At 44.3% G+C, this 17,410-nt stretch overlaps 1 protein-coding gene across 1 annotated transcript in view; it reads right to left on the bottom strand.

The window, feature by feature from the left end:
• The window catches only part of LOC108412107 (very-long-chain enoyl-CoA reductase), a 45,879-nt gene extending 42,641 nt beyond the window's left edge, over positions 1-3,238 (bottom strand). The window contains exon 1 of the mRNA XM_017684008.2: positions 3,176-3,238. Coding sequence (XP_017539497.1) covers positions 3,176-3,184 — 9 coding nt within the window. The 5' untranslated portion in view covers positions 3,185-3,238. The remainder of the gene's footprint in view (positions 1-3,175) is intronic.
• Between the last annotated feature and the right edge of the window lie 14,172 nt (positions 3,239-17,410).

The raw sequence follows: 17,410 nt of genomic DNA, 5'->3' as shown, positions 1-17,410 counted from the left end.
AACATTCAACGAACCCTTGGCATGATTAAAAGGTTTCCTATATTATGAAACGGTTCTTCAGATTATTGGAGAATGTGCCGTAGATGTTTTATGTTGAACCTTTTTGGGGAAAAAAAGTTTCTATATAGCACCAACAATAACAGTAGAAGAGCCCTATAAGAAATCTAGAGCACATTCTCCATCAATCTGAGACACTTTCATGATGCAAAGGACCCTTTAATCATGCAAAGGGTTTGTTGAGTGTTAATTGTAAATAAAACAAAGAAAAAACATTTTCTTTGTGAAGGAACCCTTGAAGAACCATCTTTTTTAAGTCTGTAGAGCAGCAAACGTCTGAATTTAAAGGGAAAGAAAACAAAATATTAGTACTTTATAATAATAGTAATTCATATTAAGTAGGATTCATTCACAGAATAATGTGAAATAAAAACCATGTTTCTAAAAGAGCCTTCAGCACAAGCTGTAGGTAAGATGTTGCCTTTATAATCGGTATTGCAGCTATTTTGTTGTTTTAACTAAATAAAAATCACAAAAATCATGAAACTGAAGCCTAGATTTTGTTACAAAGTGGTGACACCATGTCACAAATACATTAATTCTTTAAGTTGCAGGCTGTCAGACCTCTGCCAGAAAATAAAAGCTTAAAAAGTGAAGGCACAAATAACTTTTGCTGTCCTGCGGCTGTTTACATTTGCATAGTATGATACTGGCTCAAGCACCCACTCTGTCCCCAAGACAGAGAAGTTTCTAGAATTTTTTTTTTCCAGACTTTGGTTATCGATCATCAAATCACATCTTTAGAATCACTGAGATGACCATCCACTTAAAAGAGCTGAGTGCAGTACATTCTGAAGCCAAATTCAGTTATAACTGGTACCCCTCCCATCACTCTCAAATTGATAAGCATGCAGAAACAACCCAGTCGCCAGTCATATGTCGGAGTTCTGCATGCTCAGTAAATGTAAACAACAACAATTATGTGCAACTTAACGGTGTGATATCAGGACTTTCACAAATCCTGAGTTTTAAAAATATCCACCCGAGAAATCATTTTCAAAAACGAAAGGTTTTGGTGACCGAAAATCCCATTTTCATGTGGAAGCATGCATAAACACTCCTGGAGTGCTTTAGTGCTTTGGGGGCAGTCGTGAGTTGGAAGTTGGGGAGCTGGCCCTGTGACCGGAAGGTTGCCGGTTCGATCCCCAGTGCTGACAGTCCATGACTGAGGTGTCCTTGAGCAAGACACCTAACCCCCAACTGCTCCCCAGGCGCCGTGGATAGGGCTGCCCACCGCTCTGGGCAAGTGTGCTCACTGCCCCCTAGTGTGTGTGTTCACTAGTGTGTATGTGGTGGGTTAAATGTGGAGGTGGAATTTCCCCAGTTGTGGGACTAATAAAGTGTCACTCAATTCATGAAGACATAGCAATATTGAAAGTTTCCACTTTACAGACTGTGGCACCAGATCTGGTTTAGTTAAAAGTTGAACCATTTAAAGAGAATCAGAAAGAGGCGTCACTTGTATGCAACTAATTTTGCCTGTTTCACAATTAAAGAAGTACCAAAGGAATCTAAAATATCCAGCATTGCCACCTTAATGGCCCATCATCTACCAGCTTTAATGGGGGCCACCCATGGTGTTCTCAGTTCTGTGGGGTGCAGTGCCCCCCCAGACGCTTTCCTGGAAAGCTGAGATGTTTGTTAGTCTCTCGTGTGTCCCTAGCATATACACCTCAGTAGCGATGATGATGATGATGATAACATAGGGACGCATTGTGTAGCATCTTCTTGTTTTTATCTTTTCACTTCTGTATTTTTTACATCTCAATGGAAAATAATATATCGTTAACCTCTTTCTTCAGGCCTCCTAGCAGCTGTTCCACCAGCAGAATGGAAATGGACTCACTGGATAGTTTAATTAACATAATTAAATAAAATATTTGTAGCTATCTTCTTCTTTTCGGCTGCTCCTTTTAGGGGTCGCCACAGCAGATCATCTGCCTCCATCTTGCCCTATCCACTGCCTCCTCTACTTTCACACCAACCATCTCCATGTCCACCTTCACTACATCCATAAACCTTCTCTGAGGTCTACCTCTTCTCCTTCTACCCGGCAGCTCCATCTCCAACATTCTTTGCCCAATATATCCACTATTCCTCCTCAACACATGTCCAAACCATCTCAACCTGGCCTCTCTGGCTTTATCTCCAAACTGCTCCACCTTCACCGTCCCTCTGATCTGCTCATTTCTAATCTTGTCCAGCCTCGTCACTCCCAACGAAAATCTTACCATCTTCATCTCCGCCACCTCCACCTCAGCCTCCTGTCTTTTAGACAGAGCCACAGTCTCCAAACCATACATCATAGCAGGACGCACTACTGTCTTGTAAACCTTCCCTTTCACTCTTGCTGCTATCCTTCTGTCACACATCAGCCCTGACATCCGTCTCCACCCACTCCATCCTGCCTGCACCCTCTTCTTCACCTCTTCTCTACACTGTCCATTGCTCTGGTTGGTTGACCCAAGAGCTATATTAACAGATTAATCAGGACACTGTTGTCACTCTGCTTGAAATACTGTGACTCTGTTGAGCTGCTAGCGAGCAATGGGGGGATGGGGGGCAGTGAGAACCTCCTGCTATGAAAAGAATACATCTCTCCACAAAGACGGACAGCACAGTTGCAGCTTTCTACACAAAGTCAACTGAGACAGTAAAGAAGCAGCATGTTAACACAATAAAAACACGTTTATAAAGGTTAACTTGCTTGTTTCCCTACACAGATGAAAATTCGGTTCACTTCTGCCTTTGAAAATCACACGACACCATCGAAATATTCCATCAACATTACTGAAGGAATACAATGCACAGTTCAACTGAGGCACCTTAACAATAACGCATTTAAGGCCGCTGTGAAATGTGCTTCCGTCTGAGCTCTTTTGAAGTGATTGATCGTTTCTGCCAGACTATTATAAGTCATATGGCTAACTTTGGTTCGCCAATTAGGGGGTCCCATCACGATCGTTCACTCACGCCCACGTGAAAATGTTAAAGCAGGAAGATCAGATCTGAGCAAACAGCGAGAGCTGAGCAATGAGGCTTGTAATGTAAGCGTAGCTAAAAGCTAATGAACACCGGCTCTGCGAGCACGAGCAGCTGTGCGAATGTTAAATCCTACCTGCTTCATCGCGGCGCAGAGAAGGAATTCCGACCGCGCGTCTCCTGATGTGTGAAGCTTAGAGCTGACGGCTTAAAGCTCTGTGTGCACGGTGCCTCAGGAGCACGCGGTGTCCCATTTAGTCTTAATGAGGGCATCACGAGCCAGACGTTAGCATCTGCGCTTTAAGCCAATATTGATCATTTGCGTTCAGCACTCCCGGATCGGGCCCTGCATGTTTATCACGTCTATAAATCTCCAGCAGACAAAATTGCAGCTCTTCTCGTCCTTCCAGGCCAGCGTGGGCTCCCGGATGCCTCGGGTGTGCGATGCGGATCTTTTTAATCTTAATTAGAGGGTGACGGGGGTTGATGTACGGCTGTATGCATGGGGGTAATTTGCCTTGAAAGCACTGCGGGCCTGGACATCAGCACAACTGTCACACTCTGAACTGCTCTTTTACTGGAAAGTGTAATAACCTTCTAATGGATACCTTTAGATTTGCTGATTGCACAGCTAAAATAAGAGGAACGCCGCGCGTGGAGGCCCCTCAAGTTTCAGAAGCCTAAAGCACTGCACGCGTACAGACGTGCAAAAGTTTGAACGCCTCTAGTTAAATGGCATTTTGGTTTTCTATCTGTGGAGCACGCACCGAATGACATTTCAGTGCACTGTTTTTATTTAGTCGCTAAGAGGAACTAATGCATTTGTGCCAACAGCGCACAGGCTGGATCATTGTTTCCTTCCCCACAATGTGTTTAAATTCAGCAAATAAACAGTAACTGCATTAAAATGTGCAGAAGCGTGTTCCCTGTAGAGGATGTGTTTATTTTCACTTGTATATCAACTAAATGTCTTTTGACAAGGGCTGTTTAAACTTTTGCCTAGCACTGACACTTTTCTTTTACAGTCCCTTCAGTTCTAGATATTAACCAGGTGAATGTGAGGTGCAAACTGCAAAGTACTAGGTAATTATTTTGAGTAACATGATGGTACGTTTTGAGTCGGTCTAAATAAACTACACTGAAATTCCCGACAGGTTCTAGATACTGACTGGATAAGTATTGGGGGGGGAAATAAAACTCGCAAGATCTGCACAGTTGTGTTAAAAGTACCAGATAGTTATTTGATGTAAAAAGATGGTACATGACTAAATTAAATACACAGATGATGTAAATGTTCTTTTGAAGTCTGATTGTGAAGCTTAAATCAGTTCCTCCAGGTGAAAAGTTGGTATTTGTTCCTTTTCATAACTGAATGTTTTAAAACAGAGCAGTAGAGTAAAAGTTTGGAGGCGAGGCGAGGCGGGGTGTGTGGAGTCAGTACAGTTTAGAACAGATCATTTCAGTGGATTATGGTTCAGTTATGTTCTCTGACTGAAGGCACTGAGATGGAGCCTTGAGGGTTCCACCCCAGTGACAAGAGGGGAACTGCCCCAGTGACAGTCTAGTACCTTCATTTCTGAGAGTGTAAAGTCTTGCATGGTACATACCGATTTATCACCTCGAAACTGGACAGAATCTGGACTGTAAAAGAAAGTCGCAATTCTGAATGTATTGGTGTGCATTGTGTAGACCTGAGAGGAGAGGGAGAGACGGAGGGAGAGACGGAGGGAGAGACGGAGGGAGAGACGGAGGGAGAGACGGAGGGAGAGACGGAGGGAGAGACGGAAGGAGGGAAAGATGGAGAGAGAGAGGGGAGAGACAGATGGAGAGAGAGGGGAGAGACAAAGATGGAGGGAGAGACGGAGAGACAAAGATGGAGGGAGAGACGGAGAGACAAAGATGGAGGGAGAGACGGAGAGGGGAGAGACAGAGGGAGAGACAGAAGGAGAGATGGAAGGAGGGAAAGATGGAGAGAGAGAGGGGAGAGACAGATGGAGAGAGAGGGGAGAGACGGAGGGAGAGACGGAGAGGGAAAGATGGAGGGAGAGACGAAGGGAGACGGAGGGAAAGATGGAGAGAGAGGGGAGAGACAGATGGAGAGAGAGGGGAGAGACGGAGAGACAAAGATGGAGGGAGAGACGAAGGGAGACGGAGGGAAAGATGGAGACAGAGGGGAGAGACGGAGGGAGAGACGGAGGGAGAGAGACAGAAGGAGAGATGGAAGGAGGGAAAGATGGAGAGAGAGAGGGGAGAGACATATGGAGAGAGAGGGGAGAGACGGAGGGAGAGACGGAGAGGGAAAGATGGAGGGAGAGACGAAGGGAGACGGAGGGAAAGATGGAGAGAGAGGGGAGAGACAGATGGAGAGAGAGGGGAGAGACGGAGAGACAAAGATGGAGGGAGAGACGAAGGGAGACGGAGGGAAAGATGGAGACAGAGGGGAGAGACGGAGGGAGAGAGAGGGGAGAGACGGAGGGAGAGATGGATGGAAGGAGAGGGGAGAGACGGAGGGAGAGACGGACGGAAGGAGAGGGAAAGATGGAGGGAGAGATGAAGGGAGACGGAGGGAAAGATGGAGAGAGAGGGGAGAGACAGATGGAGAGAGAGGGGAGAGACGGAGAGACAAAGATGGAGGGAGAGACGAAGGGAGACGGAGGGAAAGATGGAGACAGAGGGGAGAGACGGAGGGAGAGAGAGGGGAGAGACGGAGGGAGAGAGAGGGGAGAGACGGAGGGAGAGATGGATGGAAGGAGAGGGGAGAGACGGAGGGAGAGACGGACGGAAGGAGAGGGGAGAGACGGAGGGAGTGACGGACGGAGGGAGAGACGGACGGAGAGACGGAAGGAGGGAAAGATGGGGAGAGACGGACAGAGAGACGGAAGGAGGGAAAGAGGGAGAGATGGACGGAGGAAGAGACGGAGGGAGAGGGGAGAGACGGACAGAGACGGAGTTGTTAAGAAGCTGCCTGTTGGCTCTCTCTGCTCTCCATGCTGTAACTCCAGCTTTACCTACAGCCTGGCTCTTCCAGATCAGAGGGAGGTAATAAATAATATGTATAAGTGTTTTATTCACTTTTACTATTACAGCTTCCTGTCATTATGGGGTCTTTAACAGCTGTTAGGCTACAGTGGAATTCCCGCTGTCTTGGCTGAGCGCGATTTACTGTCTGTAATATACAGTGTTTTCCTTACTGTCTTGGTGAGCAGTTGAATTATGGGTGTAACACTACATGGTTTTCCAAACATACCTGAACTGAACTCCGGAGTGACTCCGCTGTAACAGTGGAAAATGCCTTATTCTTTAAACGTATAAAGCATGAGGGCACAGCTTTGGAAACCACTAATCTAGAGTTTCCATTCAAGGGTGCCATGAATCTACACCAGAAGAAGCTCATATATGCAGTGAAATCTATTAAAATGAAGTGTTTTCCAAATGTTGTTGGGTTACTCAGTATTTATATCATTTACAATGTGACTGTTGATTAAAGATTTTCAGTAAAATAGTTTCCTATTTTCATATCCTGCTAATATTTTTTGGATATCTTAGATTTTAGACGGTACCTCAGAGGCCTTAAGAGACCCGTTACGTCACTTGGCGCTAGAACCGGCTCTGACTTTGAGGCTTTGCTTTCGACTTTGAAAGTTGACCATCCATATAAATGGTTTGGAAGTCTGTTGGTAAAGCTGAAAGTAGGAGTGTCCTCTCTCTAAATGCTCAGCTTTTGACGTGACAGGCGCTGATGGGCGAGTGTCTGCTCCCTGATCTGTAACATGCTCATCATTTTGCGCGATACAACTGCATGAAGCAATCACATAAACCAAAATCGCCAAAATTCGCACTGATTTTGATGGTAATTGTGTGAGAAATTGCCTTTTAAACTAAGTCGTAAGAACCTCTGTGAGGGGAAAAAATCAGTCTGGTGCATTTGGAAGGCTGTTGATTAGACAAAGGCTGGTTAAACGTCCTACGATGGCACAGTCAGAGCTGGAAATGGGCCAGTAAGAATGAGTAAACTCTTCCTGTAGAACATTTTGAGGTGGACTGTGTTAAACAGTCTCCAAAATTTGTGTGTTAAGTCCAGCCTACAGCCCATTCAGCCAGTCTCTGGTGCTGTTTGCTCACTGTGTCCAGTCCCATAAATGGACACGTCTCACAGCAGTCTGTTCGTAAGATGTTGCAGTTGTTGCAGTGGACAGTAGAAGTGGTTGTTTAGTTCCTAGTTTCCTCAAACACTGGTGGGATCATATAAATATTTAGTCTAAACTGTCATTATCTTGGTGATTTATGTATTTATTGTTAACAATTTTAGTCACATAATTTAAAATGTTCACAAGTTACCAAGTAATCTAATGCGTTAGCTTTAAAAGTTAGTATGACCAGAATGGAAGGGAATCCCATTACAAGCTGTTCTGCTGATGTCTAAAAGGAAGGAGTGCATTCAATTAAAAACTGAGCACGGATTTATTTCATGTCAATATCAGATTCCAAGGAGAGGTAACATCAAATAAACAAACGTCGCTCACCGCCGCCCTCTAAAGGCGTCATTAACAAACATCAAATAAACAAACGTCACTCACCGCCGCCCTCTAAAGGCGTCATTAACAAACATCAAATAAACAAACGTCTCTCACCACCGCCCTCTAAAGGCGTCATTAACAAACATCAGATAAACAAACGTCACTCAGCGCCGCCCTCTAAAGGCGTCATTAACAAACATCAAATAAACATACATCACTCACCGCCGCCCTCTAAAGGCGTCATTAACAAACATCAAATAAACAAACGTCTCTCACCGCCGCCCTCTAAAGGCGTCATTAATAAACATCAAATAAACAAACGTCGCTCACCGCCACCCTCTAAAGGCGTCATTAACAAACATCAAATAAACAAACGTCTCTCACCGCCGCCCTCTAAAGGCGTCATTAACAAACATCAAATAAACAAACGTCACTCACCGCCGCCCTCTAAAGGCGTCATTAATAAACATCAAATAAACAAACGTCTCTCACCGCCGCCCTCTAAAGGCGTCATTAATAAACATCAAATAAACAAACGTCGCTCACCGCCACCCTCTAAAGACGTCATTAACAAACATCAAATAAACAAACGTCTCTCACCGCCGCCCTCTAAAGGCGTCATTAACAAACATCAAATAAACAAACGTCTCTCACCGCCGCCCTCTAAAGACGTCATTAACAAACATCAAATAAACAAACATCGCTCACCGCCGCCCTCTAAAGGCGTCATTAACAAACATCAAATAAACAAACGTCTCTCACCGCCGCCCTCTAAAGACGTCATTAACAAACATCAAATAAACAAACATCGCTCACCGCCGCCCTCTAAAGGCGTCATTAACAAACATCAAATAAACAAACATCACTCAGCACCGCCCTCTAAAGACGTCATTAACAAACATCAGATAAACAAACATCACTCAGCGCCGCCCTCTAAAGGCATCATTAACAACCATCAAATAAACAAACATCACTCACCGCCGCCCTCTAAAGACGTCATTAACAAACATCAGATAAACAAACGTCGCTCAGCGCCGCCCTCTAAAGGCGTCATTAACAAACATCAAATAAACAAACATCACTCAGCGCCGCCCTCTAAAGGCGTCATTAACAACCATCAAATAAACAAACATCACTCAGCGCCGCCCTCTAAAGGCGTCATTAACAACCATCAAATAAACAAACATCACTCAGCGCCGCCCTCTAAAGGCGTCATTAACAAACATCAAATAAACAAACATCACTCAGCGCCGCCCTCTAAAGGCGTCATTAACAACCATCAAATAAACAAACATCACTCACCGCCGCCCTCTAAAGACGTCATTAACAAACATCAGATAAACAAACGTCACTCAGCGCCGCCCTCTAAAGGCGTCATTAACAACCATCAAATAAACAAACATCACTCACCGCCGCCCTCTAAAGACGTCATTAACAAACATCAGATAAACAAACGTCACTCAGCGCCGCCCTCTAAAGGCGTCATTAACAACCATCAAATAAACAAACATCACTCACCGCCGCCCTCTAAAGACGTCATTAACAAACATCAGATAAACAAACGTCGCTCAGCGCCGCCCTCTAAAGACGTCATTAACAAACATCAGATAAACAAACGTCGCTCAGCGCCGCCCTCTAAAGGCGTCATTAACAAACATCAAATAAACAAACATCACTCACCGCCGCCCTCTAAAGGCGTCATTAACAAACATCAAATAAACAAACATCACTCACCACCGCCCTCTAAAGGCGTCATTAACAAACATCAAATAAACAAACGTCTCTCACCGCCGCCCTCTAAAGGAGTCATTAACAAACATCAGATAAACAAACGTCACTCAGCGCCGCCCTCTAAAGACGTCATTAACAAACATCAAATAAACAAACGTCACTCAGCGCCGCCCTCTAAAGACGTCATTAACAAACATCAAATAAACAAACGTCTCTCACCGCCGCCCTCTAAAGGCGTCATTAACAAACATCAGATAAACAAACGTCACTCAGCGCCGCCCTCTAAAGGCGTCATTAACAAACATCAAATAAACAAACGTCTCTCACCGCCACCCTCTAAAGGCGTCATTAACAAACATCAAATAAACAAACGTCTCTCACCGCCGCCCTCTAAAGGCGTCATTAACAAACATCAAATAAACAAACGTCTCTCACCGCCGCCCTCTAAAGGCGTCATTAACAAACATCAAATAAACAAACGTCTCTCACCGCCGCCCTCTAAAGGCGTCATTAACAAACATCAAATAAACAAACGTCTCTCACCGCCGCCCTCTAAAGGCGTCATTAACAAACATCAGATAAACAAACGTCGCTCACCGCCGCCCTCTAAAGGCGTCATTAACAAACATCAGATAAACAAACGTCGCTCACCGCCGCCCTCTAAAGGCGTCATTAACAAACATCAAATAAACAAACGTCTCTCACCGCCGCCCTCTAAAGGCGTCATTAACAAACATCAGATAAACAAACGTCGCTCACCGCCGCCCTCTAAAGGCGTCATTAACAAACATCAGATAAACAAACGTCGCTCACCGCCGCCCTCTAAAGGCGTCATTAACATACATCAGATAAACAAACGTCGCTCACCGCCGCCCTCTAAAGGCGTCATTAACAAACATCAGATAAACAAACGTCGCTCACCGCCGCCCTCTAAAGGCGTCATTAACAAACATCAGATAAACAAACGTCGCTCACCGCCGCCCTCTAAAGGCGTCATTAACAAACATCAAATAAACAAACGTCGCTCACCGCCGCCCTCTAAAGGCGTCATTAACAAACATCAAATAAACAAACGTCGCTCACCGCCGCCCTCTAAAGGCGTCATTAACAAACATCAAATAAACAAACGTCTCTCACCGCCGCCCTCTAAAGGCGTCAATAACAACCATCAAATAAACAAACGTCGCTCACCGCCGCCCTCTAAAGGCGTCATTAACAAACATCAAATAAATAAACGTCGCTCACCGCCGCCCTCTAAAGGCGTCATTAACAAACATCAAATAAACAAACGTCTCTCACCGCCGCCCTCTAAAGGCGTCATTAACAAACATCAAATAAATAAACGTCGCTCACCGCCGCCCTCTAAAGGCGTCATTAACAAACATCAAATAAATAAACGTCGCTCACCGCCGCCCTCTAAAGGCGTCATTAACAAACATCAAATAAATAAACGTCGCTCACCGCCGCCCTCTAAAGGCGTCATTAACAAACATCAAATAAACAAACGTCACTCACCACCGCCCTCTAAAGGAGTCATTAACAAACATCAGATAAACAAACATCACTCAGCGCCGCCCTCTAAAGACGTCATTAACAAACATCAAATAAACAAACGTCTCTCACCGCCGCCCTCGTTTCATGCATTAGCTGCAGACGACTGTGGCTCTGCTTGACATCAGCTCCAGTTCCCCTGCACTGCCACTGTACTCTCTGGGATTGCAGTACCAGGCCAACCGTTTCTGCTTACACACACCTCCCGCGGGAGTGTTTTGCTTGCACATGCTGCTTTAAGGGAAAGGCATTTGTCCTGCAATCAGCTTGATGCTCTGGGGTGCCATCACACCAGGCACTCTGCGTCCAGCAGGCCACCGTGTCCTTGTAAAGCCTTGTAAAGACTAATTATTAAAGATGTAGTGCTCACTCACCACATGATATGCACTGCTGATAATATTTATAGAGAGAGAAAAAGAAAGAAAGAAAGAGCGATTTCTGCAAGAGAAACACGAAGCTCACATAAACAAACATTACTCTTGTACAGGCTGTGTGCACAAAAAAAACTGCCTACCAGTATTGCTAACTGTTTGCCATTGAAAAAATAATGAGGTGGCTTAATATATGCAAGGGTTTCAACCTTCGTGGTACCAAGTACACTCGAGTTGGGTCACACCGGGTCAGGCCTCAAAGGCCACATTTACGCAGCAGGTAAAAGTGGCTGAATCTGATTTTCCCACCAAATCCGATTTCTGTGTTTGGCTGTTCACATTATCTTTTAAATGTGGCCTGTATACAACATCAGTCTGAATAGGTCCGCTCTAAAACCACGCCTCATCCAGAGGTAAACAGTCGTGGCGGCTTCAGTTTCGTCTTCACCAGCATCACAGGAGTGATTATGAAGTTCCAGTGGTTGACAGCTGGACTCCATAAAAAGGGCGTGTTATTCTGTACTTCTTTGGTTTGTGTCCTCAGATTCTTTAAACGCTGCAGCCTCGCGCTCCTCCGGCCGCATTCAGCTATTTCATTTGAAGCCTCTTCAAACTCGGAGCAGCTGCGATGAGTCTCTTCTATTTTTCGGTACAGGAACATCAGCCTAAATGTTTGAGCCTCTGCAGCACGAAATGATGATGAATGTCGAGTTGGACTGACGTAAAAGTCGCGTTCATTCTGATCTGGCTTTTCAGACTGAGTCGCATTGTCTCAGATCGGATACGGACTGGATTTCAGTCCCACATGAAAGCGTCAAATCATCAAATCAGATTTAATTGTAGCGCTTTTTACAACTGATCATGTCAAAAAGCAGCTTCACAGAATTCCAGAAAAGACAGTTTTAACAAAAATGTAAACCCCCCCCCCCGGTGAGCAAGCCAGGGGCGACAGTGACAAGGAGAACCTCCCTCAGAACTGAGGAATAAACCTTCGGAGGAACCAGGCTCACTAGGGTGGACCCGTCCTCCTCTGGTCAAACTACCTACAAGTGATTATACTACTAATATTAATAGCAGTAATATTGGTATTAGGAATAGCCAGGAGTCTATGAGAGCATCACTGTAGGGTGGGCAGCTCGTCCAAGGCAGGTGGTGGTGGCTGGGGCGTGAACAGCTAGTCTGAAGTGGGTAGCAGGAGGGCTCGGCAGTCGGTCGTCCTTCAGTGTCCAGCCAGACATGTGGGCGATTGTATACTCGAAAAAAAAAAGGCAGGGAGAGGGAATTAGTTTTATTCTGTCTGTTTGTACATAAACAGGGGATGTGAACATTTCCAGAGTGTGGCTAACGACTCCGATCTGACTATGACAGCTTAACTAACAGGAGAGAACCAGAAGGACACACAGACACGGCAGCACTCTGAGACAGTCTGGCATCCCTCCACTCCACCGTCCACAAACCTGAGTGACCGCGTGCGAGCAGCGGGACGACAGCACCAGTGTCTCAGTTTACTATAATTCCCTGTGTCCATGGACCCCTGGATCTGCTGCCTTTATCTAGGGGGGAACATTAGCTACCAAAAGCTGAACTGAACAAGTGAGTTTTCAGCCTAGTCTTAAAGATTGAGACTGTGTCTGAGTCCCGAACAGTTTCTGGAAGATCGTTCCAGAGTTTGGGGGCTTAATAAGAAAAAGCTCTTCCTCCAGCTGCAGCCTTAGGAATTCTGGGAACTATTAATAAGCCAGCGCTCTGGGATCTGAGTAGTCGTGAAGGCTCATAATGAGAAATAAGGTCTTGCAGGTACTCAGGAGCAAGACCATGTAGGGCTTTATACGTCAATAAAAGGATTTTATAATCAATACGGAATTTAACAGGCAGCCAATGAAGTGATGATAGCACTGGACTGATATGATCAGATGTTCTAGTTTTAGTGAGGACCCTGGCTGCGGCGTTTTGGACTAGTTGAAGAAATTGGAATTGAAAATGTCAGATTCAGTGCGTTTTTTTGCTGCTGTGTAAATGTAGCCAAAGTCACGAGTATGGGGGTATGATTGATTTGGTCTTTAGTCTGAGCGTCTGATATCTACAGCACACTAAACCGGCGACAGCTATTGCGATATTTGTCACAAATATTGGGACATTTAGAACTGTTTGTGGATATTTGCATTCTGACATTCGTGAGAAGTGTATGACGTCCATGTCATCTTTAAAAGGTTTTCATACGCTTTCTTTAAAGCATGTAGAAGCTAGTAAGCAAGGTCTCTTCAAGTTTGGCCATGCATGCCACTTTTTCAGAGGCGTATCTAAACATCGGGCCTCCTTCACCAACATCTTCCTGAGTTTGTTCTTGAACATGTTGAGAAGGTCCTAAGAAAAAGCCTAGGTCATGAATATTGATGTGTTCTTAAAGCGCAGAACTGTTCTCACCTTTGTGTTCCTGAGAGTGTAGATTCTGTTCTTGACTAACCCCAGATAAGAAATGAATGGTGAAAGTCGGAGTCTTGGTGAAAACTGTGTGTGTTTTGAGAAGATTTCTTCTTAAGAGAAGTTGGTGAATGAGGCCCATTGTGACTTCTGATGATCTTAAACCATATAGACAGTCACAATTGATTTATCTTGAAAAATCAGCTTTATCTTGGAATAAAAATATCATGAAACTATCTGTTACTTGTGATTATTTTGAAAAATCTGCATACATGGTTCAATTTATTTATCTTGAGAAATCTACACACTTATGATCTACATAGTTATGTTTGGTTTGTGTGAAAAATCTTATGTACATTTGATTATCTTGAATAACTTACATACTTGCATTTGATTATCTCGGGCCAGTCGTGGGCTGGAGGTCAGGGAACCAGCCTTATGACTGGAAGGTCGCCGGTTTGATCCTCTGAGCCTACAGTACAAGACTGAGGTGCCCTTGAGCAAGACACCTAACCCCCAACTGCTCCCTGGGTGCTGCGGATAGGGCTGCCCACCGCTCCGGGCAAGTGTGCTCACTGCCCCCTAGTGTGTGTGTTCACTAGTGTGTATGTGGTGTTTCACTGCACGGATGGGTTAAATGCAGAAGTGAAATTTCCCCGTTGTGGGATTAATAAGGGTTACTAACTAATAATTTACATACATTTGATTATCTTGAATAATCTACATACTTATATTTGGTTATGTTGGAAAATCTTCATAGTGTTGTTTGATTAACCTGAGAAACTCTTCATTGTTATCGTCAATGGCAGTGAAATATCTTTTGTTTTCAGTTGTGAAATGTAATCCATAATGTACACCGCTTCAAACACTAATTTTGAAGATTGAGAGGGATCATAAATTCATTTGAGCAGAGATGCTCCCATCAATGGAAAGTGTCCACGCTCTTGTTCCTTGTTGCAAATCAAAAATGAAAGCCCCACATAAATTTACACACTCTTTATTTCTAGCCTCCCAGTTTAACCCAGAACATAGCAGTCACCTGTCCTGACATCCATCAAAAACCTCCACACACGAACACACACAGGGCCCTGAGCTGTAAAAACAGGCCGATTTCAATCAGGCAGAGTAATCGATGAAAGCGCGGCGCTGATTTTGGAACACGGTGCTAAATCTGTCCTGTCTTCCCCTCCGGCTGAGCGCATACAGGAGTAATGAGCAGGAATGGAGCAGTCACCAGTGTCCGGTTCTGTGGGACTGATGCCAACGCCCAGATCCCACAGCGCAGCAGGCCACATGTGGCTGGCAATAAATTTCTAACAATAAAGCAAACTTTATCAGCAGTAGTGAAAACACCTGTTCTGTTACTGATCTGAATAGCTTTAACCCTCACAAATTTACAGTTATTACTGCCATAATGCTATACATTGTACATTTTATATATATATATATATAATATTTTATGTTAAGCACCCAATGAATTCTGCAGTTATTCTGCAAATGTTAATGGACATTTACTTTATATTTGATTCACAAACCATAATTAAGTCGTTAGGCCTTAATTGGCTCATTAAGACTGTTTTGGCAGGTGAAAAACTGTCAAACAATGGTCAGCTGATGAGAATTCCAGAGGATAATAAACTCTGTTTGGTCAGACCTTGAGCTAACACTCAGTACCCAGGGGCTCCTCTAAGCAGCTGACTGAGGTTCTGAACATGAAGCTAATTGATGCCTTCAAAGCATGGAAGCTTCCAGCTCTCAATTTCCACTTTCTGAAATGTCAATGTCAAATGGCAGTCAAGGGCATCTGTAGATGTCAAAGCAAGATGTAAAAGTAAAGCTCTAAAATAAAGCTGCTTGTATGTTGACCAGACAGGCAAAGCAAAACCCCCACATGATTGCGAAAGACAAAGGTTTAGCTGAAGCAGGAGTGGTGGTGGTCCATACTGTGCAGAGTCACTTGCACAAACATTATCTGCACAGAAGAGTGTTAAGAGGAAGGAAATCTTATCTGTGGCCTCATCACAAAACTCAGTGTCTAAAGTATGCAAAATAACACAGAGGCACTGTGGAAACTGCTGTGAATCAACAAATAAGGAACCATTTTGCTGCAATCACCAAAGTTCATCAAAGATGCACTATATTTCCAAAAGTCTTCACTCACCCACACAAATCATTGAATTCAGGTGTTCCAGTCACTTCCATGGCCACAGGTGTATAAAGCCGAGCCCTAGGCCTGCAGACTGCTTCTACAGACATTAGTGAAAGAATGGGTCGCTCTCAGGAGCTCAGTGAATTCCAGCGTGGTACCGTGATCGGACGCCACCTGTGCAGCAAGTCCAGTCGTGAAATTTCCTCACTACTAAATATTCCACAGTCAACTGTCAGTGGGATTATAACAAAGTGGAAGCGATTGGGAACGACAGCAACTCAGCCACTAAGTGATCAGCCACGTAAAATGACAGAGCGGTCAGCGGATGCTGAGGGGCATAGTGCGCAGAGGTCACCGACTTTCTGCAGAGTCAATCACTACAGACCTCCAAACTTTATGTGGCCTTCAGATCAGCTCAAGAACAGCGTAGAGAGCTTCATGGAATGGGTTTCCATGGCCGAGCAGCTGCATCCAAGCCTTGCATCACCAAGCGCAATGCAAAGCGTGGAATGCAGTGGTGTAAAGTGCCGCCACTGGACTCTAGAGCAGTGGAGACGTGTTCTCTGGAGTGACCAATCACGCTTCTCCGTCTGGAAATCCGATGGACGAGTCTGGGTTTGGTGGTTGCCAGGAGACGGTACTTGTCTGACTGCATTGTGCCGAGTGTAAAGAAAAAGAAGAAGAGGCTAGCTTCTACACAAAGACAAAGATCTAAAACATACCCTAAAATCCATCATGAACTACTTCAAGAAACTTGATTTGAAGCTTTGGGATGGGCCTCATAGTTCCCTGGCACATTGAAACTATGTAGGTAGATCTTAAGCCTGCGATGCATGCAAGACTGTTGAATATTGTAGAACTAGACAGTCTGCAAGAAACAGTGGATGAACGCTCCTAAAATGACTTCTAACTGGCTACAGAAAGGGTATCCAAGCGGTAACAAATGCCAAAGGGGGCAAGTATTATGATGTCCAAACTTTTGCATGTGCCAATTATTGTTTTATGTTTTCAAATTTTTGTAAAAGGAGTTGTGTGTTAACTTCTGCAGACAGTTTATTTTTTATTTGCTGCAGAGGTTGCATTATTTTTCTTTCTTTTAAAAAAAATCAATAAAACATGTATTCTGACCAGGGTTCCCTAGCTTTTGAATAAAACAGTATTGTGTTGCTTTAAACACATTGAGAGGAGAAAACAGAAAATGATGATATAAAAATACAGAATTCTACAAAATACATAATGACATGAATGAAGTTTCACCGATTTGTACGGGTCCACTATATACTGTATGTGTGCAGTTACAGACTGTAGCCCTTCTGGTACTGCACTATTAATCGGCCCCCCGCTACCTGATTCATCAATGGAAAATGGCAACCATGATGCACTGTGTCCACTCAATGTCCGATTACATTAGAAACCTCCCCAAACGGTGATGGTCCTGTGGTGGTGAATGGGGGGAGCTGATGAACTGTAGATTAACAGATAGTCAGTAACTATAAACCTATATAGTGCACCTATATGGTAGGTGTTTCCATTATAATGGGAAAAGGTGTGCTTGTAATGTTTCCATTAAAATGGCCAAAAGGTGTACCTGTGACTTTTCCATTAAAATGGCCAGTGTACCTATGACGTTT

This window comes from Pygocentrus nattereri, chromosome 3, assembly GCF_015220715.1.
Source record: "Pygocentrus nattereri isolate fPygNat1 chromosome 3, fPygNat1.pri, whole genome shotgun sequence".
Lineage (NCBI taxonomy): Eukaryota > Metazoa > Chordata > Actinopteri > Characiformes > Serrasalmidae > Pygocentrus > Pygocentrus nattereri.
Note: the sequence above shows the minus strand (reverse complement) of the source record. Positions and strands in the feature narration are given on the sequence as shown.